General features: G+C 39.2%; 2 protein-coding genes across 4 annotated transcripts; one reads left to right on the forward strand and one right to left on the reverse strand.

The window, feature by feature from the left end:
* Positions 1-1,222: 1,222 nt before the first annotated feature.
* LOC131231753 (FHA domain-containing protein At4g14490-like) lies at positions 1,223-2,439 on the forward strand. Its single transcript, XM_058228057.1, has one exon. The coding sequence runs from the start codon at positions 1,285-1,287 to the stop codon at positions 2,176-2,178; it is 894 nt and encodes a 297-aa protein (XP_058084040.1). The 5' UTR covers positions 1,223-1,284; the 3' UTR covers positions 2,179-2,439.
* A 3,451-nt stretch (positions 2,440-5,890) lies between these two features.
* LOC131230818 (protein SUPPRESSOR OF QUENCHING 1, chloroplastic-like) lies at positions 5,891-9,863 on the reverse strand. Of its 3 annotated transcripts, XM_058226821.1 has the most exons (6): positions 9,619-9,855; positions 9,362-9,440; positions 8,764-8,824; positions 8,250-8,325; positions 6,755-6,830; positions 5,891-6,301 (listed from the first exon to the last, which is right to left on the reverse strand). In XM_058226821.1, the coding sequence occupies exons 2-6, from the start codon at positions 9,435-9,437 to the stop codon at positions 6,282-6,284; spliced, it is 309 nt and encodes a 102-aa protein (XP_058082804.1). In that variant the 5' UTR covers positions 9,438-9,440; positions 9,619-9,855; the 3' UTR covers positions 5,891-6,281. The 3 variants fall into 3 exon arrangements, 2 of the variants coding, with proteins under 2 accessions (XP_058082804.1, XP_058082803.1); XM_058226820.1 differs by having other exon boundaries at positions 5,891-6,830; positions 9,619-9,863; XR_009164102.1 differs by lacking the exons at positions 5,891-6,301; positions 6,755-6,830 and adding an exon at positions 8,032-8,076 and having other exon boundaries at positions 9,619-9,832.
* Between the last annotated feature and the right edge of the window lie 1,583 nt (positions 9,864-11,446).

Below are 11,446 nucleotides of genomic sequence, written 5' to 3' on the forward strand. Positions count from 1 at the left end.
GGAAACGGTGGTTATCAGCGATTGGCCACAAAAGTTTTAAGAGCAAGCCGATATTTTTTCTTTTCATTTCATCTATATCTGTACATATGATCTTATCAACAGGTAGGATGGTCAATAAACATTACTGTGGACCTTAAGGAATTTTTAAATGGTTGGAGTTAAATGACTGTTGTTTCCTGTGATGTGGTCCACTTGAAATTTTTATTTATTTCATTTTAGGAACCATCTCTTAAATGGTGGACGTTAATATGCCCACTGTTTCCTTTGGTGTGGTCCACTTGAGTCTTGGATATGCTTCGATTTCTGGAACATGTCCTAAAATGAGCTTGAGAAACGGGTGGATGGGGCGGATAAAACGAAATACATCCACAGTGGCCCCACTGAGTTTACTGAAGCGTACTGAGTAACTCTCAGTATGCAATCTGACTTCCCAAATAATTAGATCTCCCACACCATGCTGATGTGAAACCCACCTAATTATCGGCTCAGATCTCCCACGTGTGCGCTTAGTTAGCTCGTACACTGCGAATCGCCTCTTAATTTCCCTACTCCCGCGAATCGCTGTATTATTTTACAAATTCAAATTTCACTCGAGAGAGGGAGAGAGATTCCTAGGGTCTGTTTGGGCGGTGGGATTAGAAGGCAGGGATTGTCCCTGGCCATGGGATAAGATTAATTCCCTGCTTTGTTAATAATACAGTGGTACATTGAATGCCCTGCTTTGTTAATAATACAGTGGTACATTGAATGAATATACCCACCGTCATTTAAAATTACTGAAAATAACACACATGTGTTATATCTGAACTGTTCATTTGTTTTGTAACCTCATTTTATGGCATGGGCCTAAAAATGAGGTAGATCCAAAACTCATGTGGCCCCAAAGAAGTTTTCAACGGTAAGTATTCAATCCCTGTTACTTTCTATGGTAGGGTCCACTTGAGCATTAGATTTACCTGATTTTTTGGCCCATGCTCTAAAATAATCCTGATAAATGGGTGGACGGTGTGGATATAGCCCACACATCATGGTGGGACCTATAACAACTTGCTAACATTGAGTGAAATTGGCACGAGACCGAATGCAATTCTATTTAATGAAATTCCAAGCTTTTCCGTTCTCCCCAAACGTGGATCCCTTCTAATCCCACCGCCCAAACAGACCCCTAGGGTTTTCGCATTTCTTCTCATTTCCTTCTTCTCTGGATTTCGATTTCTTCTCATTTCCCTCTTCTTCTCTGGATTTCGATTTCTTCTGTTTTCGCATTCCTCCAATCTCTCTCCCATGGAAGAAGCCAAAAACCCTACCTTGAAACTGACCATAGACAAAGGCCCTCGGCAGGGCGAAACCCTAGAATCTCGCCCGGAGTTATCCTCCATCCGAATCGGCCGAGTCATCCGAGGCAACACCTTCACCATCAAAGACCCGGCCATCTCGCAAAAGCATCTAGAAATCGTCTTGACCGCCGGAAAATGGAGCGTCTCAGATCTCGACACCTCGAACGGCACCTTCCTCAATGACGTCAAGCTCCATCCCCTCTCTCCGTCTAGCCTCAGTGATGGCGACACCATCAAGATCGGCCAAGCCACCTCAATTTCGGTCAGGATCGACAGCAGATCTGATCCCGGCCCTGATCCGCTGGAGAATCAGCCGCAGAGGAATAAGGGGCGGCAGGGCCGACAATGCAAGGGCAGGGCTAAGGCTAGGATTGTTTCGAAGGATGATCCAGTGCTATTGGAGTCTGTTACTGAAAAATCGAATCTAGGGTTAGACACCTCAATTACTGTCAAGGTTAAAGAAAAATCGGATTTAGAGAATGCTCTAGTGGAAAATGGATTGCGTAGAAATCCGAGGCGGCGGGCCGCTCCAAACAAGGGCAGAATTACTTCAGAGGATGAATTGACACAGTTGGAGTCTGTTCCAGTCAAGAAGGTTGCAGAAACATCAGATAGAGTGAGAGAGGATACTACAGCTATTGAAGAGAATTCAGCTGTTCCAAAGGAATTGGAGAAGATTACGTTGGGGGAGTGGTTTGATCGGATGGAGAGATACTTGCCAAAGCAGATTAATGACATTACTGAAGAGATAATTCAGAGTCTAAGGCAGAGGCATAAGCAGTTTGAGGAGTTTATAGAGCAACAGCAAGATGGGAAGGGTAAATTGGCTGTTGCAAATTAGATCGAGAAGCCATTTCTCATGTAAGGTAATTGCTGACTACATTGGTATCAGTTCCCTTTTCTGGTTCTGAACTGGCTGCGGTATCTAATTTTGTTTGCGTATGTAGTTCTAACAGTGTGGGTTCACAGTTGTTTTAGTTTCTGTATAAATATTTGCTTTTTGAGTGCCAATGGATCCCTACAGTGTATTGCAGTTTCATTCATATATGTATGCATGGAAGATGTTACTATGTTGATGAAGAGACTGAATGGCGGTTTCTCATTTGAGTTTAGCCTTTGATTTCACTTCTGTTTAGGAGTCGATGCACTTCCGGTACCATTTAGTAACTAAACTATCACATTTAGTAACTAGATGGTGCTGTCCGTAAAACCATTTATTAACTGAATGGTTTTTTTCCTTCTTCTTCTTCTTCTTCTTCTTCTTCTTCTTGACAAGATAACTGAACAGTTCTGTCCCAGAAAACCATGGATTGGTTTGGTTTACAAGGTCATGAATCCAGAGCCTGCAATAAGTCAGCAAATTCTTGGATGAGCCATAGCCTATTAGTCTACAAGTAGCTACAACCGGAAAGTCATAAATAGCTGATCAATTGTTGTTTTTGGACAGTCAGAAAAGGTTTACAGCAACGGTCCAGAAAGAGAATCTATAGATAAAATGCTTAGGCCCTGTTTGGAAGACAAGTAAAAACAGTTCATCCCTTTTTAATTAACAGTAATTCTGTCATATAGATCAAGATTTCTAATACATAATTACTGTTAATTGTTAACTAAAATGAGATGAACTCATTTTTTGGTGTCCACCAATTGGGCCTTAGAAACATCCACGTATTTCATTTCTTTTTGGTATCCGCCAACCCATGAGAAAGCCATGAATTGGTTGTCCTCGGTCGATCAACATAAGTGCCATGTTTGTGAATTGTAGGTTGGTCTCATTTACTAAAAAATACTAGTAATACACAGGATCCAGCTCTTTTCACTTGAAGATCTACTCTGGTATTTACCATGATTGTTGTTAATGATTTATCTACTTCCTCAAATAAGGTATCATATCTTTTCCAAATGTTACTCTCTTGTGACAGTTATATGTTGCAAGTGTCCTATAGAAAACCTGTATGGCTGTATTGCCAGTTCTCATGGTTAGTATGCAAATGGATCCTGGTACCGTTGCTTTGCTTTTGTAGATGTTGTTGAATTACTTCTAACAACACTTCAGATTTTGGATTCAGCACTGAGAATCAAAGATACAGGATTTTATTTAGAGTTTGCATGCCAGATGTAGCAGTCTTTCCTTTGTTGCAATTATTTTCTTTTGCTCATTTGATCATAATTCATTTTCTAGAAATCGTTGCTGTTATCTTGTTTATTTGCTCATTTATTTGGTGGATGCATTTTGTTAATGTAATCAATGAATTTGTTTGTTTTTAATATGTTGAGATTATTAGTTCAAGACAAGGCAGGTCTGAAGTTCTATTCTAGCTATCGATTTATTTCTTATCCTACCAAAATTAATTTACTATCATAAACTTTCAACACCATGGAAACCAAAAAGACCCTGAGGATAATTGGCTAAGTGGGTTTGCTCACCAAAGCCTTTAAGTGGGTTCGCATTTCCCTCTTCGTGATATGTCATCGACACTTGAAATTTTCGATATACCAGTGTCCAGTGTTATCGCTATCGCTACCAGTGTTATTGGTATCGTCGAGTTGGAGATACAGATAATATCGAGGATACTCCGAACAATGGTGAGAAGATTATGAAGAGAAAGCCTCTATTAGTTAGCCTTCAAAAATCCATTTTCCCAAGGGTTCCAATCACAATCTTGCATCTGCTAAAAAAGATCATTCACCTACATACATTTTTCATATAAATAAGGAAAATCGGGTACAGATGTTAAAAGAGGAGAGTTGTGAATCCAATAAACCGTTGTCCAAAACAAAATCGGATCGAAATAACATATCCAATCTCATTAAAATAATTAATGCGCTTGTAGAGAAAATTGAATAGAGTTGTTACAACTCGGTTGCATTTGCCTTATGTAATTTTCTTAAAATAAGGATGTATAGACATGCAGCTCGAAGCCCAACCCACAAAAGATCAAGGAGCCCACTCTTTAATGAATTGGAAAACTTTACAAAGAACCCCGTTGATAGAACACTTCTTATTTTCAAAACAACGGTTATTCCTATCTAACCGGATGACCCAAAGAACGGCAAGAAGAGCAAGTTCGCACTTGATTTGGAAACAAGAACACGGAATTGATTATGATGAGACATTCGCTCCTATGGCCAAGATGAAAACTGTTCGCACTCTTCTAGCAGTATTATTAGTTCGCTCTTGGCCCCTCACTCAGATGGACGTGAAAAATACTTTTCTTCATGGAGACCTCCAAGAAACAGTCTATTTGAAACCTCATCCTGGATCTTTAATCCCTGCCAATAAAGTCTGTTGCCTAAAGAAAGCCCTATACAGTCTCAAACAAGCCCCTCAGGCATGGTTCCAACGTTTTTATGATGTTGTTACAAGAGCTGGCTTTACTCAAAGTGGTCATGATCTATCATTATTCTTGCGCACCTCTGAGCATGGAATCATCATTGTTCTCGTATATGTTGATGACCTACTTCTGACTGGTAGTAATGACACTGGCATCTCGGCTTTAAAGGAAGTTCTGAAGTCATCCTTCAAGATGAAGGACCTGGGTAATCTGACATACTTTCTTGGACTTGAATTTTCGCGTTCTATACGTGGAATCTTGGTCAGCCAGCATAAATATACCAAGGATCTTCTCGCCTTGGCCTCCTTAACGAATCAAAAGACAGTTCAGACTCCCTTGGAACTTAACGTTCAATATGGCCATAACGATGGTACAGTCCTTACAGATCCCACCTTATACCGTCGTTTGGTTAGGAGTTTGGTTTACTTAACAATGACTCATCTTGATATTGCCTACGCGGTCCAAGTTGTTAGCCAATTTGTTTCTACTCCTCGAACCCTTCATATGACTGTAGTATTGCGCATCTTACGGTATCTACATGGAACTCTGGATCGATCTCTGTTCTTCTCCTCCACGGCTCCTCTGGACCTTCATGCTTATTCAGATGCTGACTGGGCCGGTTGTACTCTCACATGTAGGTTTACCACTGGCTACTGTGTTTTTCTCGGCACTTCTCTCATCTCTTGAAAATGTAAGAAGCAGGCCACTGTTTCCAAATCAAGCACAGAAGCCGAGCATAGAGCAATGTCAGCAGCTTATAGTGAGATTATCTGGTTATGTGGACTTCTTTCTGACTTGGGCGTCCATTTGCAAGATCCTACTCCACTCCATGTAGATAATCTGAGTATCATTCAGATTGCCTCAAATCCGATTTTTCATGAACGGACAAAGCATATTGAAGTTGACTGTCACTTCATCCGCGAGAAGTTTCAGTCTCGGATCATATCGCTACCACATGTCGCATCTCATGATCAGCTTGCCGACATTCTCACGAAGTCCCTCACGTCTGCACGCCACTTATTTCTAGTTTGCAAACTGTTACTTGTTGATGACAAGCATTAGTTTGAGGGGGGATGTTAGACAGCCCACATTCCTTGCATAGAAGATTTTGTATTTATCATCTTACCTTGTATAGTCGTTGTAAAACTCTATATATTCAACCTTTTAGGGTTGTCTGAAATACAGAAAAACATTCTCCAAATCCATGAGTTTACATCCATCACTTGTTTTCGAGCTTTCCACCACCCCCTATGTCCCAAGACTGAAGACGCCCATCGATAAAGTAGGGCATGACCCAAGAGACATCGGCCTGCTACAGGATTCCACTCCAAACTTCCGAGAAGGGCCAGTGAAGCAGCAAGTGATCCATCAATTCTACATCAGCAAGGCAAAAGAGATAGGCACCAAGGAGGAAAAGGCCTCTCTTCTGAAGGTTGTCAATAGTGAGGATACGATTTCTGCCAACCAACCAAGCAAAGGCCGTGAATAAGACCACACCAAACCCATACAGCTAGGGGAAGCTTGATCCTCAGGGGAGGAAAGGATGCCATAGAAAGATTTCACCGTGAAGGCTCCCAACCTGTCATGGCTCCAAATGATTAAATCCTCTACCCTAGGGGCTACCACGAATCCCTGCACACGAGAAAGGAGAGCAAATAACTCCACTATTTCTTCATCCTTCAAATTTCTACAGAATAGGGGTGTCCACCCCTCACCAAAGCCGCTAATCGAAAAACAATCAACCACAAAGATCTCTAGGACTAGACAAAGTCTAGATAAGGTTGGGGTGGAGAATATAAGGGAAAGGACACAACATCAATGGTCCAACCAAAATCTAACCTTTTCTCTATTGCCCACAGAGACGGTTAGATTACAGAAGACCAGGATAGCCACCTTATCAATCTCCTTCCAAAGAAAGAAGGCGCTATACAAGGAGGATTTCTTAGTCCTCCACCCTCCCAGATCCACACCATACTTGGCCTTGATTATAGATTTCCACAAACTGACCTCCTTTGAAGTTAGAACCAAAACACCAAATCCACTTACCTAATAATGCAAATTTAACCAGATCAAGATGTTTAATACCTGTTACTCCCTCCAAGACTGGCTTACACACCTCATTGCATTTCAAAAGAGGAAATTTCCTAGTCCGAGATCCACCCTGCCAAACAAAGTTTCTCCAGAGCCTGTCAATCCTCAAAATAACTGATTTAGGAGATCAGAATAAAAACATGAAATATTAAGGGAGGTTCGAAATAAAAGCCTTGATCAAAGTAATTCTCCCTCCTGGAGAAGGGAGGTTACTTTTCCCCATGGATAATTTTCTCTCCATCCTCTCTAAAACCTTATCCCAAAGTGCAGGGCCAGCTTACCAATGCCTTCTCAGCAATTTCTCAGCCCAGAAATTTCTTGAGAGATTTTCGATTTTTGAGTTTTTTCTCAAGATATTATCAAGAAAATCTTACCAAAAATAAAATATTTTAAAATATTTATTGTAAATTAATAAATAAATTAAAATTTTAAATATACATTTCTATTACAAATTCCTTAAGGTTGTTACTAATTTCCTGATAGTCTCGCGATATTATCACAATATAGATGTGAGATTTTAAAATCCACTGATTTTTTTATATATAATCTTATGATAATATCATGGAGTGTATTTTCGCAAATATTATTGCGTGATTTTCAAAATCTCAGCAATATTTCTCACACTGCTTAAGACTACTAAACTGCCACCAAACTTTGATATTTTCCTATAGCCACTTGATCATAAACATGTCTCAAAAATTTCCATGTCTTAATCGGATAAACCATCACATAAGTGTTTAGCAATGGCATACTTCATCATAAAACCTCATTTTCCGTCATCTAGTTCTTTCACATTACTCTATCGGCCCATGAGATGACTCCAATGAGCATAACTATATGAGATTCATCAGTCCAGTGACTAACTTACGATCCTATCAACATCTCCTCTATGAAGATTAAAGAGCCAAAGACTATCAATTAATCAAGTAACAAATTCCACCTCACTTAAGGTTGTTTGCAGTTCCCTAAACCACACGTAACGAGGTTACAAACTGCCGAAATCAATCAAATACCAAAAATAAGAACAACAACACTTAGGTTCTTGATAAATCGATGGAAGTGCATCAACTTGAAATCCTCTTTGAAGGACAAAATCTGCACAACTATTAGTGGTCCAGTACCATGCTGAAAAACACAAGATGAAAAGAATGCACTTTCAACCATTGTTTTCAGACTCAGCCACTCATTTAGTCTCGAGTCAAGTTGTGACTCGCCGGGGGGGGGGGGAGAGAGAGTCCTAAAATCATACTTACAAGTTTCAAACCACCCATCAATTTCCAGATTCTTGGATCTTTTTAGTTTGAAAATCAAACAAACTAAATATGTAAATGAATATAAGTCAGAGAAAGAATTCAATTAATAGATAAAACTCTTAGATCACCAAGCAATCATTACTACAATAAAAATAAATACTAATGAGAAAAAGAAAGAAAAATCATCTGGAATGTACTATAAAAGATCTATGGTATAATAAATATGTAAGAATTACCCTGTGCCATTGAAGTGGAGCTGTATTCAGCCAATCAAGTTTAGATGGAAACTCTGGGACAGTAGGGGTAGTCCCGCTTCAAGAATAAAGAATGGCAATTAGAAGTGAATTAAGTGATGAAAATGTTAGGAAAAAAAGAAGAAGAAGAAGAAGATAATTTCCAAGTCTACCAGAAAATCTACACTAAGGGCCTGTTTAGAGAGTGAGAAAAGAAAAAGAAAAATGTAATGATTAATTGATTATCCAATGGTGATTTCCATGAGCACTATTCAAACAAAGATTCCCATGGATTTCATTTTTGTGAGTTTTCTTTGGATAGCAAGTGCAAATCTTATAAAGCTCTTACAATTGTCCACTCGTATCTTGTGCTCATAATTTGACTATGTTATTTTGGTAGATATTGCTGTTTGAAATCCAAACATGGTGAAACATCCCATTATGGAAAAAGCAATCCATTTTTTTTATTTTCCTTTCCCCCTATCCAAACAGGCCCTAAAAGCAACTTGTTATCTACCTGGCTTCAACATCAGATATATATTTCACAAATTGTTGGATTCTTGAAGATCGTGATTCTCCTATCACCAGTAAAAAAAAGCAACAAGTTATGAGTATTAACTTCTTGACGTGAGTTCCAATGAATCAAAGAAAAACCAAGATACACCACCACAAAGTGCCATGATTTGCTTCCATCTAGGTTCTAGCTTGGCATATTTCACTATCACAGTGTTTTTGTACCGACTCGTTGGCATTTTGCAACTCTCAAAGCCATCGTGTTCAAGATTCTATATCTGTGTCTGAGACCAGCACACGTGCCATTGTCTAGGTTACAATTTTTTTTAATGTATCCCAAAGAAAAAGAAATGAGTTGCTTGCACTTTATCATTTAGCAAAGGTGCTACTAAATGAATGAAAGGTGGACTCTATTCAAGTATTCAACCTTTGAAGAGGAAAGATCTCATCACCATGAGATTCATTAGTATCTTCTTTCTATAAGAACATATCTTGGAATTTTGCAAGAGGATGCGCTGGGAGAGCACAACTGGCATTGAAACTATCAAAAACCCCACCTCCTTTTGAAAGAAAAGAACTTTCATAAATACAGGATATCTTACCTTTCTTCTGATCAAGGTTTGGCTGGTTGACCCCAAGTAACATATTTAGGACACCCTTTGGAGATGCATATTGCATTGCCTACACAATCGTAATGGATTCCAGTTTATCCAATACAGGAACTGAAAACTTAAAATTGAAGTGCTCCCCAAAAATAAATACAAACTTCATGTGATCCATCAAACAATTATGCCAGATGTAGTTGAAATATGCCAAATGTACGCCTTCTAGTTTGTGCTTTCTGTTTGGAGAGTTTTACCTTCCAATTGGTGGCAGTAAAAATGAAACAAGACACAGCAATGCCCAAACTCCCATATCTCAAAATATCTCGGCGAGAACCCTGCAACCTGTCAGTAAATTATTCTGCAATCCAAGGCTAGATTTATTTGCTCAAATAAATTCCTTAAAATACTGCTCAATTACCAATGCAAACAGGAAAAAATATAACCACAAAGCAATGAATATAGAGCATTATTGGAAGAAACTAGGTGCAAGATGGAGCTCAAATGAAAAAAAAGGTCACCCATGAGTCAGGTTTCACAGAGGACTCTAACAAAATCTTCAGGAAATAAGCATATGACTAAAACGTCCTTGAGATTAATTTACTAGAAACTTGTTTAACTCTAAAATGATAAGGTTTGTGAGAGGGGCCTTAGATGCCATGCCAAGTGGTGGAAGTGTTAGTGGGAGCAGCAAAAATACATGGACGATTAGCTATTTTAAGTGAGTGGGAGCAACCAAATTACGTAGAGAAATTAGCTATTTTATGTCCAGAATTGTCTAGGAATTGTAAGATTGAGTGGCGCCCTGTGTTGGAAATTTGTGAACTATAACTGTGGCTCTTTCTCAACCCATATTCATCCAAAGTCCAAAGGAGCTGCTAATGGTTTGCCCCAGTCATACTGTTTATGTGCTAGATGTAAGGAACATGGATTTAATACTCCAATTATAAGCTACTTGTCATGGCCCAAGTGGTTCCCTGAGCATAGGTTGTGTGGCACTCGCACTCACAGTCCTGTTCTGGGTGAGTCACCCTACTCCCCAGTGCAAACACTGAGCATTGTGCACCAAACACTATCAAGATGCAAGAGAGATGCAAGTGAGAATGAAAGAATGGTTATAAATGATGACAACTCCTCATATAGACCCAAGAACCTTCTAGTTACTTTACATGGATGGGTAGAATGGTACCATGTGGTGGTCATCCAATAGTCAAGAACACTCTAGAAACCTTCTAGATAATTCTACATTACTCTTGCTGCAAGAAGAGAGTGGAGAACTATAGAATATTCTAGAGATCTCTACAAAACTCTACACTATTCTTGTGCTTGAATTCTCTACACAACTTTACACACTATGTACAAGCCTCTACCGTACAAGATGAGCATAAATTGGCCAAGTCCCAGATTTAGTTCCTGCAACTGTCCGGTTGGTGAAATACTGCTTCCTCCATACTCAAAAAATTCTCCCTGAAAGAACATATCATACACAGACCTTATGAGTTAATTCCACATTCAAGCGGAATGCATTTTTACCTCTAAATTAATTCCACATTCAATCAAATCAAAAGTCAGAACCAACTGACAGAAAAAGCCAGGAAAAGCGTGGATATCATTCCAATGTGTGCCGCGGGGGAGTTCAGTCACAAGATTAGGAGTAAGAAACAATTTGGTTACACAATTAGTTTGATTAATTTGAATGTTTTTAGTGCCTGTGTATCAATTATCATGTTCTATCATAGTTTATTAAAACAAAAAAAAAACTTTGAAATTATCAATTCCTGCACGTGGGCCGTTAAAAATCACTAAATTGAGCTGGCAAAAAGTTGTACGGTGATGTGGTATTTTGGCAGGTTATGGAAACTTCTAGGTCTTGCGTAGGGCCTGTCAATGCCAATGGTTGGCAAGGGAAAGATTTCAATCTTACACCGTAAATATCTCGTGCTCTTTTTTTTTTTGGTCTATTATAAAAAATCTTAATTGATTTGCATAGTTAAATGGGGCCCATTTTATTTTCAGGCCCCAAAGTAGCATTTTCTTTTCCTTTGAATTTAGAGGTGGGCCCCACAGTGTAAATGGCCTGGCTTA

Source organism: Magnolia sinica, chromosome 17, assembly GCF_029962835.1.
Source record: "Magnolia sinica isolate HGM2019 chromosome 17, MsV1, whole genome shotgun sequence".
NCBI classification, from domain to species: domain Eukaryota; kingdom Viridiplantae; phylum Streptophyta; class Magnoliopsida; order Magnoliales; family Magnoliaceae; genus Magnolia; species Magnolia sinica.

Bases quoted from the DNA above. Each gene is read 5' to 3' on its own strand.
- LOC131231753 (XM_058228057.1), top strand. From the start codon at position 1,285: ATGGAAGAAGCCAAAAACCCTACCTTGAAACTGACCATAGACAAAGGC.
- LOC131230818 (XM_058226820.1), bottom strand. From the start codon at position 9,437: ATGCAATATGCATCTCCAAAGGGTGTCCTAAATATGTTACTTGGGGTC. The intron at 8,326-8,763 runs GTAGATAACAAG...TTATTCTTGAAG, and splicing joins ATATCTGATGTTGAAGCCAG to CGGGACTACCCCTACTGTCC. The intron at 6,831-8,249 runs GTAATTCTTACA...TTTGTTTGGCAG, and splicing joins CTCCACTTCAATGGCACAGG to GGTGGATCTCGGACTAGGAA.